The sequence below is a fragment of the Fukomys damarensis genome, unplaced genomic scaffold (genome assembly GCF_012274545.1).
Source record: "Fukomys damarensis isolate Sample0158 unplaced genomic scaffold, DMR_v1.0_HiC HiC_scaffold_3, whole genome shotgun sequence".
NCBI lineage: Eukaryota > Metazoa > Chordata > Mammalia > Rodentia > Bathyergidae > Fukomys > Fukomys damarensis.
This window is the reverse complement of record NW_022900915.1, coordinates 8,378,481-8,404,330: the sequence shown is the minus strand read 5'-3', so window position 1 is coordinate 8,404,330 and position 25,850 is coordinate 8,378,481. Positions and strand designations below refer to the sequence as shown.

At 56.1% G+C, this 25,850-nt stretch overlaps 1 protein-coding gene across 4 annotated transcripts in view; it reads right to left on the bottom strand.

The window, feature by feature from the left end:
• Positions 1–1,194: 1,194 nt before the first annotated feature.
• The window catches only part of Pdgfrb (platelet derived growth factor receptor beta), a 36,166-nt gene continuing 11,510 nt past the window's right edge, over positions 1,195–25,850 (bottom strand). For 3 of the 4 annotated variants that reach the window (XM_010627165.3, XM_010627167.3, XM_010627166.3), the window contains 22 exons: positions 22,623–22,668; positions 21,377–21,700; positions 20,229–20,495; positions 19,350–19,477; positions 19,086–19,260; positions 18,377–18,569; positions 17,712–17,827; positions 15,759–15,882; positions 14,991–15,202; positions 12,528–12,622; positions 11,490–11,622; positions 10,843–10,947; positions 10,502–10,612; positions 9,299–9,458; positions 8,242–8,402; positions 7,635–7,753; positions 7,341–7,463; positions 6,560–6,671; positions 6,087–6,186; positions 5,408–5,513; positions 4,286–4,527; positions 1,195–3,107 (listed from right to left, as the gene is read on the bottom strand). In XM_010627165.3, coding sequence (XP_010625467.1) covers positions 2,960–3,107; positions 4,286–4,527; positions 5,408–5,513; positions 6,087–6,186; positions 6,560–6,671; positions 7,341–7,463; positions 7,635–7,753; positions 8,242–8,402; positions 9,299–9,458; positions 10,502–10,612; positions 10,843–10,947; positions 11,490–11,622; positions 12,528–12,622; positions 14,991–15,202; positions 15,759–15,882; positions 17,712–17,827; positions 18,377–18,569; positions 19,086–19,260; positions 19,350–19,477; positions 20,229–20,495; positions 21,377–21,700; positions 22,623–22,668 — 3,300 coding nt within the window. In that variant the 3' untranslated portion in view covers positions 1,195–2,959. Of the gene's footprint in view, positions 3,108–3,913; positions 4,050–4,285; positions 4,528–5,407; positions 5,514–6,086; positions 6,187–6,559; positions 6,672–7,340; positions 7,464–7,634; positions 7,754–8,241; positions 8,403–9,298; positions 9,459–10,501; positions 10,613–10,842; positions 10,948–11,489; positions 11,623–12,527; positions 12,623–14,990; positions 15,203–15,758; positions 15,883–17,711; positions 17,828–18,376; positions 18,570–19,085; positions 19,261–19,349; positions 19,478–20,228; positions 20,496–21,376; positions 21,701–22,622; positions 22,669–25,850 lie in introns of all 4 variants that reach the window. The other variant, XR_780823.3, reaches the window with a different exon arrangement.

Below are 25,850 nucleotides of genomic sequence, written 5' to 3'. Positions count from 1 at the left end.
TCCTGTCTGGAATGGAGCTTGTTTATTCTCCTTCCAGAGCACATCTGGTATCACCTTATCCAACTCTTGCTGCAGCCAGGAGAGAAGGGAGTCATAGGCTCTGGGTGTCCTCTAAAGCCAGGCCCCCCAGGAGGGTGGGCTTTGGGTACGCAGGTCCTACAGATGGCGGGGATTTCCCTCGCATAGCTCAGCTGCCCCTGAGTCAGTGGCTGGGCCTGAGTCAGAGCTGCCCCACAGCTCTGTTCCTCTGCACTTGCAGCCACAGCCCTGGACTCCTGGACGCCGCCGGAGGAGAACTGCAGCTCCAAAAGGAGGCGCCCTTCCGCCGATTCCTCCCTGTGCTCTGGGACAGCAGGGATGTCTCGGGGACACGCTGAGTAGGTCACAGGCTTTGGTGAATCTCAAAGAACCCTGGTGGGAGGGCCTGGAAGCTGCAGCCTGGGTTCAGGACCCCTGCACTCCGCCCTCTGCCCCAGCAACTCCACTGTCCCTAGTCCGGTGCTGCTGCCAGCGTCCCTAAGGCCTGGGTTTAGCAGGGGAGTCTATGGCCAGTACCAGCCTTGCCAGTGGGGACCGGATGCCCACCCATGCCAGACCCACAACTCCTGAGCTGTCGCAGCAGTGCCTAGGAATCTGGGGGCTCCTGGACCTGCACCCCTGCCCAGCTCAGCTGGACTCTGCCCTCAGAACCACAGTCTGGCTCCCGTCCCTCCTCTGGCCTCACCCAAGCCGCGTTTCCTTCTCCTTCCTCCGTTCTTCTTCCTCTTCGCTCTCCGCCTCTCACTTCTTCCTCTGCGGCACCCTTGGGTACTGTCTGCCCCATTTCTACCTGGGTCCTGACCGTAGCTCACCGAGACTTGGAATCCAGGCTCCGGCAGGGGCCTCTCACAGCCCGCGCTAGCCTCAGTCTGGCCCGTGGGCAGAGGAGGGACAGGCTGGAAGGGTGACCCAGCTCAGCAGCCAAAGCCAAAGCACATGGTCAGGTGCGGTGCGGGTGGCAGAAAGGAGCACAGAGGCAGCGCAGAGCCTCTGGTCAGTCCTGCCAGCCCCACTCTCTCCTACCCAAGCCCAGTACAGCGAATAAGACTCAGTGCTGAGGGACCCATGTCTGGGACGAGCTCTGTCTGGTCCACTCTATACCCACCACCCCCAGGCACAGGAACCCAAACCCAAGAAAGACCACAGAGTCTGGAGTGAAAAGCACCAGGTTTAATATTAAAATCTTTCCCTTAAAAAAGTACACAGACAGGAAAACTTAACAGCATACAAAATAGCATTTCTGGTGTATAAATGTGAGTTAACGTGAGTTCTAAAAATACTCATAATCCTAGGTGATTATATCTTTGGTACCGCAGTGAGAACCCGCTCCACCTCCTCTGGCCAGGCTGTGGGGCTCTGGGGCTGGGAAATGCCAGCCAGCATGGGGCACTGGTGCCCAGAAACAGAGCTTCTCCCACCCTTCCCAGCCCTCCCCGTCCTGGCCCATTATAGCCACCTTCCTCAGTCGCCTGGCACCTCCAGTGTCCAATCATTTGAGGACAAGAAGATGTCACTGCTGGACCTGGACAAAACTATTCCCCCATGAGGTACTGCCTCAGGACAGGGCAGCTGGCAGTTGAGAAGGGAATACCCCAATGCGCACTCCTCCTGTTCCTGCAAGGAGGTACCCATCCTACGCTTTGCAGGGCGTAACTGTTCTCACCTCTCATCACACCTGTGGCACATACCTCCATGGCAGTGGTGGGCGGCACGAGGTGATCCGATTCGCCCTCCCTGCCCCACCTTGTCCAGAATAGCTTCGGAGTTCGCTGTGGGTGCTCAAAGGGGTCTCGTGGTGCCCTTGTTCCTGAGACAGCTGCTGGGGGCTTTTCAGGACGCCGGCTCCCAAGCCAAGTCAAGGTCTGGGCCACTGCACAGGGGGCTGAGGAAAGGGCACCATTCCTGAATAGCTGGAGCATGATGCGTGTGGTCTGCAATCTCCCCAGAGTGCAGCTGGCTGTGGGGTACTTGACCTTGCTTTGTGTGGATGAGTGTAACCCCCTGGAATATTCTAGAACATTAGTGTTGACAAAGCACTCAGAGTTAATGAGTCCAAGTCATTATACAAGGGGAAAACTAGGGCCCTGAGAGGGCTAGGGATTCCTCCAAGATGTCACAGAAGGTCCAGTGCAGAGTCAGGGCCACCTCCTGGTGCACACAGGCACGCATGCAGACACTCCACACTGGCCTGTCAACGCAGTCATCACCGACACAGACTGGTGGGTGGATTAAGACTGAGGGTAACGAGGAAAGCCACAGGACCAAAGGATCCTGGAAGACACGGGCATTTCTTGTGGCCAGGTTTGCCCCAAGTGTTCTGGGAAGGGGCTCCAGGCCAGGATGTCCTTGCATGGCTCAGTCCTCGGCGCTCATTAACAGCACTAATTAAGCATGTTGGCCCCAAACCAGCTCGGGCCTGGGAAAGCAGGGAGTACCATCGAGAGAAGCAGCTTCTGGGTGATGCAACAGTGTCCAAGGTAGGTCCAGCTCAGCCAGAAGCCAGGACGCCAGGGTCCCCTCCCAGTTCTTAGGCAGATCGGAGCTGGCCGATCAGAAAGATGAGTGTGCCACCTATTCACGCGGGAACCTCCAACACCCCCACTGTCACTGAGGGAGCATCCCATGTAGACTGCAGATTACCGAGTCCAACTCCTCATTTACATCTGGGGAACGAGTCCTCGGGGGAACCCTGGCTCACAGCCACAGGACCTCCTCAGAAGCAGAGCCTGGACGTGGTCCACACAGTTTTCTTGCCCTGTAAAGCCTGCCCCAGGGTTTGGCGCACAGCATGTCGGGACAGAAGCCCTCCACAGGGGCACAGCTGGCGGCGGCAGCATGGTGACGGGAGCCCAGTCTGAGCCAGGAGGGGCCAGATGCTGGGGCATGGGCAGCTTCAGGCCGGCAAGGTGGGGACCAGCCCCTACAAGAAACTGTCCTCCACTTGGACCTGGGGTCCGGGACAGCCTGGATTCAGAGGCTGCTCCAGCTCCGGCTCTCGTTCCTCTTGCGGGTCCAGGGGGCTGTCACAGGAGATGGTAGAGGAAGTGTTGGCTTCATTCAGGGTGGAGCTAGAGGAAAGAGGTGAGTGAGAGGCTGGGGGACCCGCAGTTGAAAGATATCACCACTAAGTAAGGGCTTCCTGTCTGCACACGTCCACTCATTCAATCCTTGTAAAGACTGTGCAAGCCCTGTACCATGAGAAAGTGCAGCTCAGAGATGTTATGCCACTGCCCCACATCACACAGCAGGGAGTACAGGAGCTGGGACTTTGGAGCAGGTCCCACAGGCTCCATAGTTCACTTCTTACCCCAATGTCTCCATCCTCTGCAGTTTAGAGATATTATCTCTCTTAACCCTCACTGCAAGTCCCGAATAAAAGTGCGTGTACTGTTTTCATTTTATAGAAGAGGAGAACCGAGATTCAGAGAGGTAAAGCAGCTCACCTGATCGTGAAAACTGGGGCCGAGCTGCCGGGACTGTGAGCTGAACCCACTGCATCCGCAGCCTTGGGACAACGTTCGCCTCATCCACATCAGAGCAGAGGCCTTCAGGGCCTGCTAAGACCTGCATGTACTACTAGTCCCTACGGGGAAACTGAGGCCCCCAGGGGAGGATCCTGCCCAGGTCTCAAAGGTAGAGCGGGAGCTAGAATCCAGCCTGGTGCTCCTGCCGCTTCACCTTGGGCTGGATCTTGTTTGGGGGTGGCTGTGGCCTCAGAGGAAGCCCTTTTATCCGGCCGAGGGAGGTCCTATCTGAACACCGAGACCGGCACTGGCTGCATCTCCTGCACAGGTCCACACACCACAACTCTAGCCATGATCCTCCTTCCTAGCTCCAATTCTGGCCTGAACTCCTAGGCACCTCTGCCTCCTACCTTTAGGTTCTCAGGGCCATCCAGGTATGGTGCTCAGGATGGAGCACAGGCCTAATGCTGGCCGAGACCCCACACTGACCAGTGGGTGCTGGGGGCTAAGCAGGTCTCGTCCTTCTCCTTGGGGATAGGACAGAGCCTGGAGAGGGACAGGATAAACAGCTGGGGCAAACTCCCTTGAAGACAAGAGCACCTTGCAAACAGGTCCCAGCCCATCCCTCTTCCCAGCCTGCCCTTCTCACTCAAGGGCACCAAAGGTCGAATGGGCTCCCTCTCCCTTCCGCTCACTGGCAAGAACAAGTTCACCTGGGGTCACTCACCTCAGAGGCAGGCCTGACGAGCATGCGCACTCGGGTCCTGGGCCGGGGTAATTACCTGGCAATGCTGGGGGAAGTCTCCGAAGCCTCCATTGGGCCCTCCTCAGCAACCTCAGGTTTGGGGTCAGGCAGGGGGATGATGTAGTCATTGTCAACCTCGTTGGGCTGCACAGCAGTGTAGAGGATAGAGCTGGTGTCCAGGGGAGACCGGAGGCCATGGAACCCGGGCAAGCGGGCTTGGGACCGAAGGATAGCTGGGTGGTCACTCCTCAGAAATTCCTCATCAACCTGCTGGTACTTCTGCTCCAAGGGGCAGGCAGCACCAAAGACACGTGATGATCAGATGGGCAATAGCTTAGGGGTCACCAACTCAGCCCCTCCTACGCTGGCCAAGGGGGCGGCTGGTGCTCAGAGAGGGCAAGTTTTACTCCCAGCCACACGCCTGAGCTGCATGCCTGCCTGGCATCTCATGGACCAGGTGAGCTCAGGATCACCAAGGGAGGCGCAGTTAATGACCAGCATCACGACCCTAACTCCCCTGACTTCTTTAGTTTTGCGGTGCTAGGGATCAGGCCCAGGAACCATGCTAAATTAGTGCTCTAACACTGGGCTCCATCCCCAGCTCCTTCCCTGCTCTCCTCCCGCCTCAGCCTCCTCCTGTGGGACCTCAGTGTCCCTTGCTATGAAAGGGTGCTATGATGACTCCACTCCGTGTCACTCCCCAAGGACCATCCCGGGGCACAGAGGGGAGAAGTGAAGCTAAGCACAGGCCAGGCCTGTGCCAAAGGGGCTGGGCATCCCCTCTCCCTGCCTGCTGTCACCCACAGGGCGGGGGTTGAGAGCCTGCAGGCCACAGACAGCTATGAAAAGGCCTTTGCCAGGCATCAGAGGTCACCCGGCCTAGGGTTGCTCACTCGCCCAGAGGAACCCTGAGGAGGGAGCGAGCTTGGGTGCAGAGGTCTAAGGACAGACTGGGTTGCAGCACCTGTGCCCTGCATCAGTGCAATCAGCATCTAGGACTCTGCTGCTAGAGTAAGTCAGACAGCTGTAGTGCATCTCTTCCCAATACCATGAAGAAAATGAAGCTCAAAGTGGGCAGAGCACTTCCTTCCAGTACCAGCATATCACATGCAGCCTGGCTCCTGTACCGGAACTCTGTTCCCACCCTGCCCCAACATACCTTTTTGTAACCCTCGCCCAGCAATCTCTCCAGAAGCAGCACCAGCTGGGAGAAGGGAGGCCGAATCTCAAACTTCTCTTCCCAGCACTTCTTCATGATCTCATAGCTGGAGAGGGGCAGAGAGGGGCAGGGCTGCTGGCTCAGGGTGCCAGGCTGCTGGGGGTGCTGGGGGACCTGGTGGCCACCACCCTCAGAACAAGGTGAGCAAGGGAAAGGAGTCAGGGAGGAGTGGCAGGTGGCACTGTTTTCACACTGTCACCTCTGGCTGCTGCCTTGCAAAGCCCTCCCAGCACCCACCACCTTGGCGAGAACATGAGCCAGGTATGGTTGATAGGGGTTTTCACCCCCTTGGCCTGGTAGCCAATTCTGATGGCCTGTGACTCCCAGAGCGCTTGAAGCTCAGCTCTGGAACTTTGGCTGAAAGCACAGTGCCAACAGTGAGATGTAAAGCTGGCACTGTTCGCAGCCGGGTGGGCAGCACCAGCCTGAAAAGGGGGAAAGCAAGAGCCCAGGGCATGCTCAAGAGATCCTGATGAAACCATCTGAACACCTAGAGCCAGGTTCAGCCGGACTTCTCCAGATCTCTGAGCACATCAAGCTCTTTTGGGGCTAAGCCAATAGCACTGCATATCCACCATCTGCACCCACAGCGCCCTCCCAGTGCACAGATTCCACTCACATCTCATCGGAGGCATGAGTAGGCTGGGCCATGCGGTAGCCCCGCTTGATGGCATTGTAGAACTGCTCGTTCATGGGCAGCTCTGGGTAAGGGGTGCCACCTATTGGGGGGCAGAGACAAGCAATAAACAGGCTTAGAGTCACGGAAAAGAGGCAGGGTGCTCTCTTCTTCAGGACGGGGGAGGCATAAGGTCCTGGGATGGGCAAGCATGTGGTGCCCTGGCACTGGGCAATGTGGGCTCTTTCCTGAGCACCGGACAGAAATGTTCCCCAGAATATAGAGCACCAGAGCCAAGCAGGCCACAGACACTCAGAGAGGACCGGGACTTGTCAGAGTCGTAGCAGAGCTGGGACATGCACCAAGGTCCTGACCCATGACCCAGTGCCTGTCCCACAGCCCTGCCAGGAAAGAGGTAGGTGCGGGAGGGTAGGTGCCATGCCATGTGGCTGAGGGCTGGGGAAGAAAGCACACACCCAGCGAGAAGATCTCCCAGAGGAGGATGCCAAAGGACCACACGTCGCTCAGGGTGGTGTAGAGGCTATTGAAGATACTCTCTGGGGCCATCCACTTCAGAGGCAGGAAGGTCTGCAGGGACAGCACGGCACGGTGTCCAGCCCCACTGTGCCCCGGATGGGAAAAAGAGGCCCAGCAGTTCCCACCATGGCCAGCTCCCCGTCCCCATTCCAGGGTCTCTGTACACAGCTCCTGCGTCCACACCATTCCTGTCAGAGCACCAGGATGCTGTTTCCTCTCACTACGAGGGACAGACAGCCCCGCCCCTGAGAAAAGCCACAGGTGTGAGTAGAGGCACGGAGAGCCAGGGGCCAGGCACCTCCCCACTCTCCTCTGGGCTGCCTTTGATCTCCAGGGGTCTAGAGTCCTCCTCCTTTGTGTTGTCCGGAAGGTGGGGAGAGGAGAGGGAGGCAGATGGTCACATTTAACCAAACCAATCCCACCACTGCCTGCGACGGGCTCATCTCACTGTGTCACCCTGGGATAACAGATGCATCCTGAGCCCCTTCCCACTCATCCCTGGGCCCACTGCAGCCGGTCCCTCACCCCTGCTGTAACAAGCGGACCTGAGCATCTGCCTGCTCCCTCTCCAGGCACAGAGAGCTCCCATCCCTGCACACACAGCTGGGCAGGCAGTGACCATCTCTGCTGGGCAGGACAGACCAGGAGGACAGTTCCCCGAACCTGTACTGAGACAGAGGCACACTCCCACAACCCCACGGGGCCACGGAAGGTACTCACGCTGCCTTTGGAGATGTAGTTCGAGTCTCGCATGATGTCTCGGGCCAGGCCAAAGTCACAGATCTTGACGAGCTTGCCTTCGCAGATGAGCACGTTCCTGGCTGCCAGGTCTCGGTGGACACACTGGGTTGGGAGAGGGCAATTGTGAGGGGAGGGCTTTGGAGAAAACGTGTCGATGCCCAGGTGTGAGGGCACTCACTGTCCCTGCCCACCAGAGGGCAGGTGCAGGTCGTAGGGGACTATGTACCGGTAGGGCGACCGACCTCCCCACAGCCCCACGCTGACCACACGTACGTTCTTGGAGGCCAGGAACTCCATGCCGTTTGCCACCTGGTAGCTGAAGCCCACAAGGTCTGTGTAGCTAAGTACTGGAGACTCACTGATCAGAGTTGCCCGATAGGTCCTCTCAGGGGCTACGAGAAAGCAAAGGGTCAAGTGTCATCTGCATGCCCCTGTGGTCCACAGGACCCGTGTCTTTTGGTTTGTGGGAGACTGAATGTCCCAGACAGGTGACTACTGACGCTCTGGAAAGCCTCCAGCCTTAGCCTGGGGCCAGCAGCTTAACTTTGGGTGTTTGTTCTCAGGGACACTGGACCAGCCCGAGGCCCCAAGCGATCCTGTGGATCGCTTTTCCTCCAGGCCCAGGAGGCCAAGTATTTTCCACACTCCCCTCTCTGCAGGCCCTGCTCATGCCTCTGGATGCTCAAAGGAGGGCTCCTACTGAGGTCCTGCCGTGCAGGCGCTTTGGGCAGATGGCTAGGCTGTTTCCACACCTATGACCCACGCACAAGGCCAACTTCCTCCCGCACCTGCTGCAAGGCAGGGCGTGTGAAGGGCTTGAGAAAGAGCGCGTCCTCGCAGGTGTGAGCCTGCGCGGCTGTGAGGCACTGTGTCCACCCACCAGAGGGGACGTAGTTGTCATAAGGGGCCATGTAGCTGGAGGACTCGATGTCTGCATATTTGATGTCTCCTTTCATGTCCAGCATGGGCACGTAGTCCAGTGACTCGTCCTTGCTCATGTCCATGTAGCCGCCATCGCTCTCCCCACTCAGGGACACAGGGCTGGGTGTAAGAGGAACATGACAGGGAAGGTCATGGCTTTCTCTTCTCTTCCTCTGCCTCCCCTTGCTCAGGGGTCTGTCGCTCGGGGATTTCTCCTCTCACTTTCTCGTCACCCGTCGTCGGTCATCATGTGAATCACACAGACGGAGCCCTTCCGACTAAACTGTGCAGCCCTGCACTAGGCACCGGGACTGCCTAGATGAGCTGAGACCAGTAAGTGCCCTCACACCCAGAAGCGATTCCTGTGCCCGGGAAAGGGTCACGACAGGGGCCTGTACAGAGGCATCTTTCTGGGGCCTCTCCAGCATCCCCAGAGTGCCCTGAAAGTGCCCGGCCACTGCTGCAGCTTCCTAAGGAGCCGTGGGGCTACACACAAGTGTCGCTATGGGTAGGAAGCTGGTGGGAAATGTTGGAAAGGGCAGGGCTGCATTGCAATGTCTTTTGTGCAACTTTTGCAAAGTTATTCTTGTTTTTGCTTTTATAATCAGCAAAAGAATTTAGAAATTTGCAGAAAAGATAGAATCAGGAGGTGAGTTGTGTATGGGACGCTGGAGAGACTGCAAGAGAAGCTGAGCGTGCAGCCCCGCTGTGCACATCCGACAGCACAACCCTCCCCAGTGCCTCTGCCCACGGTGTCGCCGGGGCAAGAGGGCAAGACCCGCGACACAGAGATGCTGTGCAGGCTGGAAGGGGTCAGCATCTGCAGAGGGCTTCGTACAGGGCCCGGCAGGCTGGGCTCCCACTGCTACCCTCACTCCTGTTGCTGGTCTAGGGCAGACTGGCTTGCAGAACAGAGACTGGCTCCAGAGAGACTGCACATGCGATGTCCCCACTTCCTCTATTGGACAAGGGAGAACCGCAAGGCGCCCTGCAGGTGCTGCGCAGACTCTGGGTACCTGGGCAAGGGGAACCCCACCGGCAAGGCGTTGCTGTACAGCTCAATGCTGGCCGGGCGGCGCTTGTCAGAGAGGTGCTGCAGGAAGGTGTGCTTGTTGCGGTGCAAGTAGTCCACCAGGTCGCCGTAGCGGCAGTACTCAGTGATGATGTAGATGGGTCCTGTGGAAGCTCAGGCTCAGGACAGTCCCCGTGTGGCTTGGCCATAGGCTTCCCCCTATGGCCAGGGGCCCCAAATAGGCTGGAGGTGGGGCAGGTGGTCGGCATGAGAGCTAAGAGGGTTGGCACCCTGAAAACAGGGCTTCTCTCCCGCATGTGTGACTGTGAGCACAGGGCCTAGTCTCCCTGGGCCTTCTTCCCTCGTTGGTAGAGTGGACTAGTAACATCCACGCAGCAGACGGCCGGGAGGCCTAAGGATCTGCTGCCTTCGTCCAGGTGGCATGTGGCAAATGCAGCGTTAGGTGTTAGGAACCAGTTTTCAAGCTAAATCATATGCGGAAGCACACGAAAGTAGCTATCATTTTGTTTACTGGTTACCTTCACATTCGATGCATTTATTTAAAATCCACTGGAGCAAACTGAAGAAATGGATGAAAACATAACTTGTGAAATGGGTGAACACTGCAGACGTAAGCTCATCTACGTACGCAGTGCACTTCTGTATTTTGACTTGGTTGCACAATGCTGAGGAAAATCCCAAATCTCACAATGACCAGCAAAATGTAATGGCGATTACAATTTTTTTATTTCAGCCCAACTTGCAATCGCAGCTTCAAGTAAACACAGTTGGGCGAGACAACTTTCCTCTGTGATCAGAGCAAAAGCAGCTCACAGGTACCACACTGGTGGTCTCTCCGCGGGGTACATGGCTCATCTCCGTGTCATATCAACCGTGTCACATTAACTCAGTGGACCGTAAGGTTACTCATTACAGTTTTCAAAGTGCACTGGGAAAATTAAAGGAAAGTCTGAAAACACTCTGACTTGGAATCCACTGGGACTGGTGGCATAAAGGCTCCCTCAGCCATGAAGGATTTTGTAGATCTCACACGCTTCCGGGACTGAGAAGTGAGGGTGCTGGGCAGGGGGAGGGGCGCGAACCTCCAGCTGGGATGTCCTGCTGCCCTGGGCTGAGGGAGGGACTGGACAGGACCGCCCTTGGCAGCCAGGCACCACCCCAGAGCCCTCCGGATGTGGCTTGGTACCTCCTTTGGTGCAGGCCCCGAGCAGGTTGACCACATTCAGGTGGGGCCCAAGGTGACTCATGATCTTCAGCTCTGACATGAGGGCTTGCTTCTCACTGCTGCGGGCAGTGGCTGAGGGGAAAGGGGGTTCAGGCCAGGGCAGTCATCTGCAAGGACCCACCTGAGCCTGTCTGGCTCCTTTCTGGAACCTCTGATGCAAAACTCAGGAGGCCAAGGCGGGGAGACCTGCTCCAAATACCGCTCCCTGTCGTGCTCAGTGCACCAGAAGCAGGCTGATGTGGAGACAGCACACACGCGGGGCGAAGCGGGGAAAGTGGGGCCTAGGTGTGCCCGGGACTCACATTTCAGCATCTTGACGGCCACTTTCATGGTGCTCTGCAAGTGACCCAGGCCATGAGCAGTGGCTTCCACCACCTGCCCAAAGGCCCCGGAGCCAAGGGTGCGTCCTGGGATGGAGAAAATCTCTCAGTTCCTGGCCCACCAAAGAGCTGCACCCCACCTTTCCAACCCAGGGCTGGGGAACAGCCGCCCTAGGCCAACCTGCCTAACCCTCAGACCACCTCGGACTTAATGTGCTCCCCGTGAGGGGCTCCTACAATCACAAGGCTTCCCGGTCTTCCTGGTGTCTCATCTAAGGCCTTCCTGAGTCTCCATCTTGAGTCCCTGGAAGCTGTTCCCCTTCCCCAAGGGAGCACAGCTCCTCTCCACCCCTCAACCTCCCCAGCTAGACTAAGCACCAGCCAGCACTCAGTCTCTGGAAATTTTCCTCTCAACACCAAGGGGTCACATTTCAGTCTCAGGATCACCAGGTTTCAATGCTGGGCAGTCCCTGGGGAGCGTCTGGTCCTCTGGCACAGAGGGGGAGACTAAGGGCCAGAGGAGGCAAGATGCCAGCTTTAGGGCTCACAGCGAATCGTGGCCAAGCTGGTACAGACCCCTGGTAGTCTTCCTACTGCCTTCATCTCCAAGTTCCTGCGTGAGCACTGACCAAGCACAAGCTGGTCCCGAGGCAGCTCCCATGTGGAGTCGTAGGGCAGCTGCATGGGGTCCACATAGATGTACTCATGGCCATCAGAGCTCACAGACTCAATCACCTTCCATCGGATTTCATAGCGCGGTTTCTGCAGGACCCAGACAGTGAGAGATCAGCACAGGGGTCTGTGGCCTTGAGCCCACTACTTCCAGCCTCTGACAGGTGAGCCAGGAGACCCGGAGACCCAGAGAGGGGCAGGGACATAGCTGAAGTCACATAGCAAGTTGCCACCTGAGCCAAGGCCTTCACAGGCTCAGAGGAAAAAGCACCAAGAAGCTCCAGAGTGAGGGAGGGTAGGTAGTAAAGGAGCTGTCGAGCCTTGGCAGGCTGAGGAGTAGCTGATGGCTGCAGGCCTGGCTCATGGGAACTGCCACACCAGCTTCTCAGAGCTTCAGCTGCTCCTCCAGTGGAAGCAGAGGAACAGGAAGCCCTGGAAAGGGGCAGGAGGTGGGGATGCTCTGCTCGAAGGAGTGGCTCTCCCCACACTGGGTCAGTCACTATGGGACTCTCGAATGACATAGCCTTCCATGCTGAAATCTTGGGATGTTGGAGTCACCGGATTAGGGTCTAAAAATGATAGAATCACGGGGTACTGCAAACCTATTTAAGGAACTTTTAATGTTGGAATCCTAGGATGGCAACATCTCAGAGCAGAACACCGACATCACAGATGAATAGGGTAAGACTGCATTTCGGGAGCCTCTGTGGTAGAAGCTGGGAAAGCCTGGAGCCCACACGGTCCATCCCCAAGGCACCATGCCCTGCAGCTGGGTTAAGCAGGGCCAGGACGTCAGAAGGCACAGCAGGCCCGCATCAGCGCAGGTTGCCGAGAGTGAAGGCAGCTCAGAGACCGGGCGTCACTCTACCTGTTTCCACCTCAGCTTCCTGTGGGCCCTTCGTGTGGCCAGATCATGCGACATCTATGGAGGCCAGAGGGGACTGCGCAAACAAATGGGGCACTGACCTGTACCCACTGGAGCAGGGGGCGCTTACCTTCTGCCAGAGGATGATGAGGATGACGAGGGAGGTGATGGTGAGAACCACCAAGGCCAGGATGGCTGAGATCACCACCACCTTGAAGGGCAGGGCTGGAGACAGAGACCAGAGCAGGCCATAAGTAAGCAGGGCTCAGGCAGCTGCTCTCCCTCCTCCCACTGGGGGCTTCTCAAATCCCTGTGTACCCATCCTGTCCAGACGGAAGCTCCCACCTCTTCAACAGCGATTGATGTGAGACCTTCAACATCTTGCAGTGGGCCACACCTTTGGCCTCTCCTAACTACCCCCTGCTCAGATCACTTCGGGCTTCCACAAGCCTCAAGTCTTGCCATAGTCAGGCTGGCCTTTCTGCCACAGCTGGGAGTAGAGGCTTGCTGAGTTCCTGCCCACTGCCTGGCCTCCCGTGAGACCGTGAGCCCCTGAAGGCCAGGTTGAGCTCACATCCCCTCTGAACCCCGCCCACAGCTGTCACAGCTAGGTCAAAGCTCTGGGTTCACACCTGGCCAAGTGGCCAACGGGCTGACTCACTGACCACCGAGGGAGCCATACACTGAGCTCTCATGGCCTGATGAATCCAAACTCAAAAAAAAGTGGGGGTAGCCTGTTCCTCGTGGGCTCCACCCCTGGGCACAGCTGGGGTGGGTAGTGGTGGTACTTATGAAGTGTAGCCACCAAAACACTGGGGTAAGCACGTAAGGTTCACTGGGCCCTCAGCCCCTCTGGCTGCACACTCATGCCCAGCAATCCCTGGCAGACCCTCATCGCCCCTGCCCTGCACACTGGCCACCAGCATAGTTCCCTGGAGCGTGCTTCTGCCACCTCTGTTCCCTCCCTGCCCTCTTCTGCTCCCCAGGGAGCCCTGTCCAGTCTCAGCCCTGCCCCGACTCGGGGTCACAGAATGTCACCACTCCTGTTCTTTCTCCCCAGCAGTGGCCCAGCCCAATCCTGGGGAGGAAGCCTGCATCCTCTGGGGAGTCCTCTGAGTAAAGAGGGACATTCACCCAGCCCCTCGGTTCCGTGGGCAGCTTTGCTTCTGCCTCTGCTCAGAGCTGCTCTGCACATCGGGGCAGCCGCACCGTCCCCTCAGACGCCTGCCAAGGTGCATGTGTGGAAGGCTGGGGCACACCGAGGCACTGTAAAGGCCCATCCCCCACAGGGCCAGGACAGGAGGCACGCGCGTGTGCCGAGTGCACAAATAAGCCCACAGACCTGCCTTTGTACTCACACAAGTGTGCACACAACACCTCCTGCCACCTGTGGGGCTCAGGAGCCTCATTCCTGAACACTTCCTTCCCTGTTGTCTCGCCCATGCCAAACCCCTGCATCCACACAAATTCTATGCTTCCGCCAGGTTTAACTTCTCAGACACTTTGCCTCTGGGCTTTTGCTCTGGCCATTCCCTCTGACCAGAACACTGCTCCTCATCGGGCTAACTCTTAGTCACCAGTCAGGTTTTGACCAAATGGTTCCTTTTTCCAGGACACTTTCCTCAATTCCACAGCTGGGCATGTGGTCCTGCTCCCCCCACCCGGCTTTCTCTAGGGTTGTCTAGTTCCTCTTTTTCTGGACCATAGGTCCTAGGAGGGCAGGCGAGATGGGACCCACTGGCCTCTACGCCAATGAGAAGTTGGGTCCTTGTAGCTATTCACCAAACAAGAAACAGGTGAATAAATAAGACACATGCATAGAGGCGCAAGCACACGTAGGGATGGGCAGGTAGCCAGGCAAACACACCTGGGCACTGGCAGGAATTGTTCACATGTGTGCGAAGTGCATGTCGATGTCTACCTACTAAGAGACATGCACCGTACAGCACTCGTGCGTATTCAGGGATTGTGCTTGCATACTTCTCCCGAGGATGCACGGCAGTCACACACTTACAAACACGTATGAGGCCAGCTTACACACATGCACAGGAATTGGACATGCATCATTTGTACACATGAATAAGGACTGTGAATCCCCACGTACACATATGCAGGTGGACATTCTGTGGGCTGATACACAAGTCTAGATACTGAACATGCTCACGGGCATGGCTTACAAACACCTCTCCTGGAGGTTTACACGAATGATGAGGCACTGAATGCTTGAGTGCTTACAGACATACATTCTAGCTTTACTTGTGTGTCCGAGGTTTAGGCATTCTCCAGCATACCATTCACAAGTCGACACAGAGAGGCCTTGTACCTGCCAGCGTTCAGGGTTTACAACACACAGTGTGCATACTGTTTCTATTCACTGCATACTAGTAGGTGGCGCTGTTCGTGTCCACACTCACACACTCGTGTTTGTGTGTGTGCCCCTTGTGTTGTGTACGTTCGCAGAAACACACTCTTGTGGGTCGCCATTCTGAGTGCTCTCGGGCTCGGTGACTTGGCCCGCTGCATGTGCCCTCAGTCCCTAGCATGGCAAGGCGAGGGCAAGAGGTCATCAAGGCTGCCAGGTCGGGGGACTCACAATGCGGCACCACGGTGACCTCCTGCACGTCCTGGCCCAGCAGGTTGTGCACTATGCAGAGCACCGACAGTTGCTGGTCGACGTGGCGCAGGCGCAGTGTGCTCACCACCTCATACTCCTGCTCCTCCGCCCAGTACGTCACGTTGGTTTCCAGCTGGCTCTCCTCTTCCGAACTGTTCCCCAGAGGCGTGGGCGGCAGCTCGTGAGGACACCTGCCAGGGGAGTCACGGGGATCAGCTGGTAGTCTCTTCCCTTGGCAAATGGGGAAACTACAGCCAGAAGCAAGCAGCACCACCCAGCGGTAGTGGAGGGAGGTACAGCAAGTGTGTTTCTAGGGACCGCCCCACCCCACAATTTGAGCGCGCTCTTCCTGTGCTCCCTCAAATGACCAGCAGAGGGCGCTCCCATTCCAGAACCCAGGAGCCTGGATCGCAAAATCCATTTGTCTCATTTGACTTCTTAAATCACATACTCTGAACTCAACTCTGCTCCTATCCACTACACCACAAACAGCCATGGTCAGGGGTACAGAACATCTGTGTGGATGAGGTCTCTCCACGCTGCACAGTGCTCGGCTGAAGATAGCTCAGGAATCAAGGCAAGGGGCAGGTTAGGTCAGACCAAGCATCTCCAAAGCAACGGAGGATTGGTCTTTCAGGGTCTGGCTCCATCCTGGAGCAATGAAGAGGGCTGAACTAGATAAAATTCACGGGGTCCTTGTAGCCAGCAGTGGGCACCCTGGGAGACTGAGGCTCAGGGTGTGCTCACCTTTTGAGGTCTCTGCAGGTAAACCAGGTGACGTGTGGCTGGGGCATGCCTCGGCCACGACAGCGGACGGTCTGCTCCCCACTGGCAGGGTGGCTCTCGCTCAGCTCCAGCACTCGGACAGGGACTGAATAGAGAGGCACATGTCAGGGAGCGGGGAGGAGGGGACAGACGGTCACCCCCATAGCCGGTCACCTGCAAGGACCCTCTGGGAGGACCTGGCCCAGAGTCTCCTCTGAAGGCAGGTGAACAGTAAACATCAGGAAGCACAGCATGAAAGCTGATGGATTCCCTTTCGGGTACTTCAAAGGGAAAGCCTCGGTAGGGTGCTAGTCTGTCTTTAGCACCTCTCTGAGACTTGCTAATAATCTTCCCTTTTAACAAAGAGAGAACAGGCCTAGAGCTCTGGGCAGCCAAGCTCATGAAGCTAAAATTTAATAGCATTGCCTTGTTTTTCTCTGAGTTTATTTTAGTGGTTGCCTTATATTTATGACATGTGATGAGAATTTCCATCTATGTTGAGAGGTTAAATTTTGTCTTTCAAAATAAATTATTTTTAGAAAGCTAACTGGCAAAACATGAAGCCATCACGTTGTCCTTGCTATGCTCAAGTCTCAGCGGAGACGGCTACTCACTTGGGCCACAGGAGAACAAAAGCTGCACCAGGTCGGAGAGGACACATCCGTCCTCCCCCGCCCCACTACTCATTTCTACTCTGATCTCATCCCCCGCACTCCACTCTCTCCCAGTTCTGGCCACACAGGCGTTTTGGCCACTGCCCTGGCCTTTCCCAGCCGGGAACGCCTTCTCCTCAGACAGTCACTTACCCAGTGACCCGACCTCATCTTCTTCAAGCATCTGTGCAAATGTCAAATCCTCCATAAGGCCAACCCCGATTACCATATTTCAAAGTGCAGCCTTCAGTACCCCCTGTGCCCAGCCCTCTCAACCCTCCCTACCCTGTGACCCTGCAGTAATTGTTACTTTATACCCTGCATCATTTCCTGAGCTTTCCGTTCCTGTTTAACATTTGTCTCCCTCCATTAGGATCCACGCTGCACAAAGCCAGAGCCTCAAGAACTCTGGACAATAAATAGCAATAAATATCTATTGATATCTACCTATTGCTCAATAAATATCTATTGAATTAATTGTACAATGTACTGACCAAAAATAATGTGCGTGTTTAACTAAAAAAAGCTATCCTAGTAAAAGGCATGCTGCTTCTAATCTCCCTCAAAATGCTTTCCCCTGCCTTGAACACGTTTATGCCATCATCCACGCCACTTTCTGAAGCAGTTCTGGAAGGGTTCTTCACGAGTGTCTTTAAGGGACCTGATAACAAGTAAAGGGAACGCTGCTGCCGTCCTACAGAAAGGCAGGATTGTACAACAGTGTGATGCGTCCTCATTTACTTTATTCACTGAGCTGCCCCTGTGCGACTTCTGGCTCTTTGCCAAAGTGAAAATGACCATAAAGATAAACATTTTTCATCAGTTCAGGACATTGAGGCACCCATGCCAGCGCAGTCAAAAACGCTCATGAAAGAGGACTTCCAGAACTGCACTGCAAAGTGGCAAACATATGGGGTAAGTGTCTTTAAAGTGAGGGGAAGTATTTTGAGGGGTATTAATGGCAATGTGTCTTTTACTGTATAAATTATTTGAAAAGGTTTGGCACTCGCTGTATTTTTTAAAAATCACGCTCAGCAGTGTCATGTGAGAAGAGAGAGCCGTGGCATCAGCACATAAATGCTCAAGGTTTTTGGAAATGCCATTCTAGCCTCATGCCCTCCTTTTACATCTAGAGAAATTGAGGCCCAGAGAAGAGACACAGCAGGTCAGTGGCCTAGAACCCGGCCTCCTTAGTTTCAGGCTCCCTCTTCATCAGCTCCTCCCATGGGTGGTGGGCACGGCAGGAAGGAAGAAAGAATAGGGCAGGGAGGTGGATCCTCACCATTAACCTGCAGCTTGAAAGAGAGCTGGTCCTCGTCATCCTCATGGAAGGCCCGCATGGTGTAACTGCCAGCCTCTGTCACCTTCACCCGCACCAGCGTCAGCTCCGACACGTACCTGGCAGTCGGAGCAGGCCGTGAGATCCACGAGGTCCTACAGACCTCCCAACCCTCCTTGTGCAGACAGGAAAAGCAAGGCCCAGGGAGGCCAGGGGCCTGCTAAGGTCACACAGATGTCAGCAGCAAGCGGGATTCAAAGCCTGGCTCCTGAGTCCCCACCCACAGGCATAGGACCCCCTCCCATCTCCTTCAGAAGGGCTTTATCCTAACATGTTAACAGTCCCCGTGGGATGCTCTAGGAGCCAATGAGTGGCCCTCTAAGCACCTTGTCTCTCTACTATCCGCCTTGTTCTTTTGGCTGCTACCTGCTGACCTCACTAGTCACAAAGATAACCAGGCATCTGAGGGATCATCTAACCAATGTGTTTCTCCAACTAGAGCGGAAACTGTCTACTCCACTCCCGGAAGCAGCCCTAAAGACTGGCACGGTGCCGCACGTGTACTAGGCTCTCAGAAAGGTGAATCTAGGCTTGCTGGGTGTCTGAAGGCTGTGGGCTGCCAGGCAGCTGCAAAGTTTCCAAAATGGAGAGGGCTAGCAGCTGCATACCGGGTCTCCGACACATTTCGAGTGGAGAGGGCTATCTCGCCGACGCTGGAGTCGCCCAGGGTGCGGTTGTCTTTGAACCACAGGACAGTGGGAGGAGGGTAAGCGTCGATCATCACTTGCAGTGTCCGGCTCTGGTGCAGCTCAGCGATTTCCACCGCAGCCAGCCCTTGCAGCAGCCTCACATAGCCTCTCTCTGCAAGGTAAACCTGTCAGGGGCGGGGTCTGGGGTGGGGCTAGCCCAGCCACCAATGGGGCAGCGCCTCCAGGAGGCGGAGCTTCCGGAGAGGGGCATCCCCTGAAGACTTCACCTTTAAGAGCCCATGCAGAACCGGAACTGGGGTTCAAGTTATGGCCAAACGGGAGCAGGGGCCCAGTTTGGTGCAGAAATTGACGGTGGGGCTGATTTTAAGGTTGGAACTGTACATCTGTGTTCTAGTTCAGTATTGCAGCTGCGGAACACAGCAGCGTGGGATGGGCTGGGTTTAAAGTCAGGTTGGATCTTAGGGTTCTGGCCAGGCAGCAAGTCCAGGCTGGGATTAAGGTCGGGTCAGGCCGACGCTGCACTTCGGTTCAGTTTGAGCCTGGAATCGGGGCCTTGGCTGGCACAGAGTGTAGGGTGTGTCTGGGAAGTGGCTGCCTGTGCCCCGGGCCTGTACGAGGGTCTGAGTCCAGCTCAGACTGGGCTAGGGGCTGAGTCCAAGGCACCCACCGACCACAGTGACGTTGACGGCCTTCTCATCTCGGTGTTCATTCACACTCTCCGACACGTTGCAGATGTAGGTTCCCGAGTCATCCAGCTCCGCGTCTTGGATGTGCAGGATGGAGCGAATGTGGTTGGGCATGTCGGGGAGGAAGTCCGTCACCGACTCGACCTGCCGCCCACTCTGCAGGGACAGGTGGAGCGGGTTCCCCAAATCTGCAGGCCGAGACAGCCATCCCTGCCTGGCCCGCTCCAGCCCAGGCCCAGCGTTACCTCCTTCCGGGGGTACATCCACTCGAAGTTGACCACCTCGTTCCCCGTGACAATGCACATGATGGTGATGTTCTCACCCTGGCGGACCACAGTCTGAACTGCATTCACAGAGACATTGATGGATGACACTGGGAGAGAGAGAGTGGCCTAAGACCAGGGAAATCGCCAAGCACCAGCGCTCCCGCTCTGGAGGGAATCAGGGTTCACAGAGGAAAGAGCTGGCTGATGTGGAAGATCCAACCATTCAGCAAATATCTCCTGAGTACCTGCTATGTGCCCACTACTCTTCTTGGCACTGGGGCTACAGCAGGGAATCGGATGGACAAAATCTCTGTCCCCATAGAGCTAATGATCTAGAAAAGGCTAACAGTCTAGAAGTAAAAGTACCTCCTCTGGGTCTAAGTACAGGAAAAATTTAGTGAGCTCTTATGCCGGGTCCCTTCCATCTTTTGTTTCATTTAATCTTCACAATAACCCCACGAGGTAGGCAGTTATTATCACCCTCATTTCATAGAGGGAGAAACAGGGATCACATGCTCTGAGCACATATCAAAGGGGTCATACGCCATATATGATCATATATCAAAGAAGGGATACATGCTTTGAGTGTAATTATTCAGATGGAAGTGGCTGAGCTGAAATTCAAAGCCATCTGGTTTGAAAACCTGGGCCTTTGCCCACATTATGCAGCCCAGCTCTGCTACTGATGCATTCCATGGCTGGGCAAACACCGTCCCCTCTCTGAGCCTCAGTTTCTTTATTTGTAAGATAGCGGGGAAAACGACCTTCTTTGCAAAGACAATTGAGCTGCCCACTTGGTAAACTGTACAGGGCTCTTCCTCTGCCTCTGCTAAGCATCAAGCCAGAAAGGGGGCTCACCCTGGAGGCTGTAGACATAGTAGGCATCGGAATCCACTTCCCTGTCCCCAATGGTGGTTTTGCAGATGTAAGTCTTGTCCTCCAAGGCACCAATGAAGCCTCGCTGGTGATCGTAGGGGATGGGCAGAGGGATGTCTTCTTTCTTCTCGTGCAGTGTCACCACCAGCTGGGGGTCTGTGACTCGGCACGGGATGGTGGGCTCAGTCATCTCCGTGACAAAGACGAATGTATCCTCAGGGTCTATTGGGAGGAAGCTCATGCTGGGATCTGCCAGGAGAGGAGCCAAGAATAAGGGTCAGGAGAGCTGGGTTCTGGCCAGCTGTGAATTCCATGTGACACTGAGTAGACTCTTCCGCTCTCTGGCCCTCAGTCTCCCCAGCACACAGTAAGGATGCTGCTATGGTCCAAACAATGATCATCTCCAAAGCTCCTTGGCATGTAATTATCTTTGTAATAGTTCAGGGCTAGAGATTTAGCTCAATGGTTCCACCATTGCCTCACAAGCACAAGGACACAAGTTCAATCCCTGGTACCAAAAAAAAAAAAGAAAGAAAGAAAAAACAGCCCAAGTTCAGCCACCTCTTACTCTTTTTTCCCCACTGCCTTTATCCATGGGATAAGGCAAAAAAGAAGACCCTTACCAGATTCTGGGCCCTTGATCTTGGACTCTGCAGCCTCCAGAGCTATGAGGCAATGCAGTTCTGTTCATTATAAATTAGTCCCAGGTAGTATATAACAGCAAACCTGGACTAAGATAGAACTCAGAGGCTCCTTTCATCTCTAACACTGGTATTGACAGTCACAGGGAGAGAAAAAAACAAGCCCTGAGTTGAAGTGTGCTTGGCACCTGGAGCATGAAGAACAGGGAAGCTGGGACACCAGGGCCAAAACAGAGCAGATTGGAGCCAGCTGAGAATACAGAGCTCTTAGGAGGCAGAAATGGGGTGGGCTGGAAGGAAGCAGACGGATATCCAGGCCAGTGTGTGGGAACGATCACACTCCTGGTCTGAGCTGGGCTGGCTCCCATGATTTGTCTGCGTTTCTAAGATGGCTGCCTTTCACGGTGTCATTCAAGGATCCTCCACGCTTTCCCTGACGTCATCAGTGGAGAACAGGGAGCACGTGGGTACGTAATCCGAGAGCCTTACCTGGCACAAAGATGTACAGCCGCTTCCGCTCACTGGGCTCCAGCTCGAGAGAGCTGTTGTAGGTGCAAAAGTACTCTCCTGTGTCTCCGCCAGTGACGTTGGTCAGTGTCAGCGTGCTGGTAAAGGTGCCATCCTGGGTCATGACCACTTCCTGTGGGGGTACCTGGGACATCCGTTCCCATACCACTGGAGCTGAACTCGAGCAGGTCAGAACAAAAGTGCTAGAGAGATTGAGAACCAGCTCTGGCCCCGGGGGCGTGACGACCAGGCCTTGGGAGATCTGTGGTCCCAGCAGCAACATCAGTAGCAGCAACAGCAACTGGCCTTTGGGAGAGGAGGTGTCAACTGTCAGGGCACAGCGGCTTCAGGAAACCCTCCAGAGCCTCTGAGTTCTCAAAGAACACACATCCCTGTCTAACAGAGAAGAGCCCTCTGCCCATGGCTCTGGGGCCTGCACACCCACTGCAGCCCTCGGGACTCCTTCCAGCCTCTGTCTTGGTCCTTTTAGAGCTCCAGCCTCTGGGTCCTTCCACAGTGCTATGTGCAGGCAGTAGGCAGAAGGGGTCAGGAAATCCTCGGGAAGTAATTCCTAGGCCTCTAGTTCCTGCATTACCTCCAGGTCACTTTCTGGGCCTCTTCCCTGGAGCTGCCTAGGTTCTGGTGAAGCCCAGAGGTGGCCCTGCTTGGCTGGGGACCCAGGTAGCTTAGAGTGGGGGCAGACTGGGTGAGGAAAGACACTGAGGCCCCTGGGCTGGAGGACAGGAGTGTGTGTATAGGTCAAGTGATCTATCCTCTCTCCACCCATGACATCCTCAGGGGCAGGATTGTGTGAGCCACGCCCCCAGGCAACAGGACAGCCAGTCAGACGGTCCATCTGACAGTCACCGAGAGCCTGGGCATCTGCCAGCCCCTAGAGAGCAGAAGGCATGTAATCCGTCAGACTGAGGAGAGATGGCAGGCTGGGTGAGTGCTGACAGCTGTGAGGAAGAAGGAGGCCACGCAGAGGGTCTGAGCTTCAGGAGGGGATCATGGATGGTTTTTGGGCTGAGAGGTGGGCCGCTGAAGGAGGCCTTTACAGAAATGCCCTTGAAATATAGGAAATTGAGGCTCAAGAACAGCTACAACGCTTCTGGACTCTCACCCTGATGCTAGCATGCACTGCCCCTGCTAGCTGCAGGACCGGTTTAGTGGCTCCCGAGGACCCTGCCCCTGCCCCTGCCCCTGCCCCTGCCCCGAGTCCACCTACCTCGGAGACCCAGAGCTGGCATCACATGTGGAAGCTGCATGTTGGCCTGTGGAGTGAAATAGGGGTCAGGTCCCATCTTAGCACCTGGCCCTACAGAGTACACCTTTGCCTGGACCACCGGCCTCCATGTCCGTCGGGCCGGTGGGGCTGAAGTCAGATGCCACCTGTACCCAAGCTAAGAGGACACATGTAACCACGAGCCTGCGCTCCTGTTTCTGACTCTCATGTGGGCTTACATGAGGCCTTTGCCTCTCTGGGCCTCAGTTTCCCTGTATGTATAGTAGGGGGGGAAATTGGGCTGGATAGTGTCCAGGGGCCACCAGCTCTGACAGATCATCCTCTGAGCGACAGTTCCAATAGCAGGCTCTTATCTGCCAGGACAAATATTTTGGAAAGTGTGATGAAAGGCCTGGAGGAGAAGGAGGGGTAAGCCAGGACCCAGAGCACTCCCACAGCTCCACAAGCACAACAGGAAATGGAGGAGGCTGTGGGAAGGGAAGCGGGGGAGTCGGGGCTGTGGAATGTGGGGGTGGGCCTGGCCCCCTCCACTCAGCCCGGACCAGCTCAGAGAGGCCCAGGGGAGAGGGGCCCAAGGCTGGCCTAGGAGAGGCACCTTTGAGCTTAGCAGGCTTTGGGGGTCCTTAGGGACCATCGAAGCCTCAGCCACCACCCCTGCTGTCCAGATGGAAACCGAGGCTCTGGGAAGAGAAGTTTTCCCCAGGCTCCACAGCAGTCCCTGTGGGAGGGGGACAAAGAGCTGGAAGGAGAAAGCAGAAACAGGCAAAGACCAGAGACAGCATGAGGGGAGACGCGTAGAAATGCACAGTGCTGTGGGCACAGAGGGAGATAGACAAGTTGAACTGGGTGGGTCTTGGCTCGCTTTCTCTCTTGGCGGCCATGCCTTGGACCCCAAATCATCACCGATGGCCAGGCATACTAAGGGGCTGCCTGCAACCTCGAGCAGAAGGAGGTGGACAGGGTCACAGAGCAAAACACATGGTGAAGTAATCTCGTGACAGGGCAACAAGGAGCCTTCTGACCCTGGCGGGCTGTGAACTTAGTGCCCCGAAGGGTGCGGAGCCTGGCCAAGCCCAGCTAACCCCATTTTGTCACACCCCTCTGGTCTCAGCTCCACACTGGGGAGCTGGGTCTGAGCTAGCACTCAATGCCGTGTGCCGCAGCCATCTCTGTGGCTGAATCTCCACCTGTCAAAGGGGGATGGTGGCAAGGGTGCCACCATCGGGGCTGGATTTACACACTGGGGTGCAGACTCGACTGCCCAGGAAGCAATTTGAGCAAACCTGCACTTCTACTCCTCCTCTCCCTTCAGACTGGCCTATCTGAGGGTTCCCTCATGTCTCCCTCTCCTGTCTGAACTGCTCTGAAGGTCACAGCCCAGTCCTCCCTGACGCCCCTTCACAGCACCCCCACTCCCGGACCTCCTGTGCCACCCCTCTTGCTGGACATCCAGCATACTCAGGCAGGATGGAACAGGGCCCAGACAGCCTATCTGCCCCTGGTGGGTGCCCCTCTGGCGTTCCCTTCCTGCCAGAGGTCCTGGCCAAAGAAAATCACAAGCAGCCCAGGCTGGGGGAGGGGACGTCACAGTCTCCCTGCCCCTCCTTTCCAGCCTCCTTGGCGGGCCACACTGTTTATTATTCTACAGGAAGAATTTGGTCCACTGGCCAGAGGATGGGAGGTCACTGCAAGGGGGCTGGCCTGGCTCTTGAAGGCCAGCATGGCCATGTGGGCTGGGACCTCATGGCATGCAGCCCCAGACCCTGCTCCAGCACTGCGCTCCCCTGTGCTCTCCAGTTCAGGCCTGGCCTGGGGATGGCTTGGAGCCTCCAACACTTGGCCAGGAGGAGCCCTCTAGAAGGGCCAGCAGAGGCCCAGAGAGGCCCAGAATCATGACTGTGTCACACAGCAAAAAAGTGAATTCAGCTGCTGGGGGAGGATAGGCTGGACCATTGAGATGAGAGAGAACAGACTCTGGGGAGGGACGCCCTAGGGAGCTTGGACTGGCTTCACTGTACGAATTAGACATTTCAGCTCCCAAGGACCTGGAATCCCCTATGAGAATGGATTTCCCACCTTCGTTGGGCCTCTTTCTCCCCATCCATACACAGAAAAGTTTGGGTGGCTCCTCTCAAACAGCTGTCCCTCTTCTCGAGTTCCACCTTTTTGACTGGCCAAAGAGAAGTCCCAGGCATCGTTATTCTTAGTAGGGTGGCCAGCAAAGTGGAGGCTGACCAGAAAGGAGGGGACCACATTTCTGAGGCCAGAGTCACGAGAGAATCCGTTCTGCCCTGAGTGCCTCTGGGCCACTTGGTCACTGACGTACTGGGCGGACTTTGACAAGATGATTCCCTCCCTGCACCTCATCATCTCCCTCTGTATACTTAAGAGTCAGACAGCAACCTCTTAGGTGCTTTCTAGACAAATTAACTTGAGAGGTGGAAGCCCAGAGTTTGGCCTAGAGAAAAGTGGAAAGGACAGCAAGCTAGAGGGCTGGAAGGTAGCAGAGTGCGGCTTTGGGCACTCAAAAGTGACCTCCACGGCTGGCCAGATAACTGGCACCCCCAGCCGCCCACTCGATGGCTTAGAGGCCACTCTGTACGTCCTGGGGGTAGCTGTGGTTCTGGCTGACTGGGAGGCCCAGGCAACTGACATGGGGTGGTAGCTTTCTGGTGACAATGTGCCTTCATGGGGGAAGGAGCTGTGTTCTGGGGAAGAGCCACCTAGGCTGGCACGGGTGCCACAGTCATAAAGCGGGCACCTCAGTTTGCCACACTATCCTCCCTGGTTCCTGGAGCAGACAGGAAAAGGGGGTCCCCAAGCACCTTCCCTTTGCCCAGGGAGAGCAGGCTGTGAGGCAGGAGGCCCTCCGGACTCCCCTGTGCAAGTCAAGTTGGAGGTCAGAGGTGCAAAGACGGGGTCACCGCCCAGCTCCAGTGAATCAGAGGGACCCCTCAAGGAGAAGAGTGAGGGCCCCGATTGCAGGGGAGCACACATGTCTAGGGGACCATTCTCGAGCCCCGGCCTTCCTTCCAATAAGCACATACAATTCTCTACTCCTTTCCCACCGCCTTAATCTAAATAAATCTAGTCTATCTCAGCCACATCCGCCAGCAACTGCCTCCCTCCCTCGGGGTCCCGAGGCTCCCACGACACAAGGCAGCCGGGGAGGGGGCCCGGGTGAGGCCGGCACACAGTGAGCACATGGAC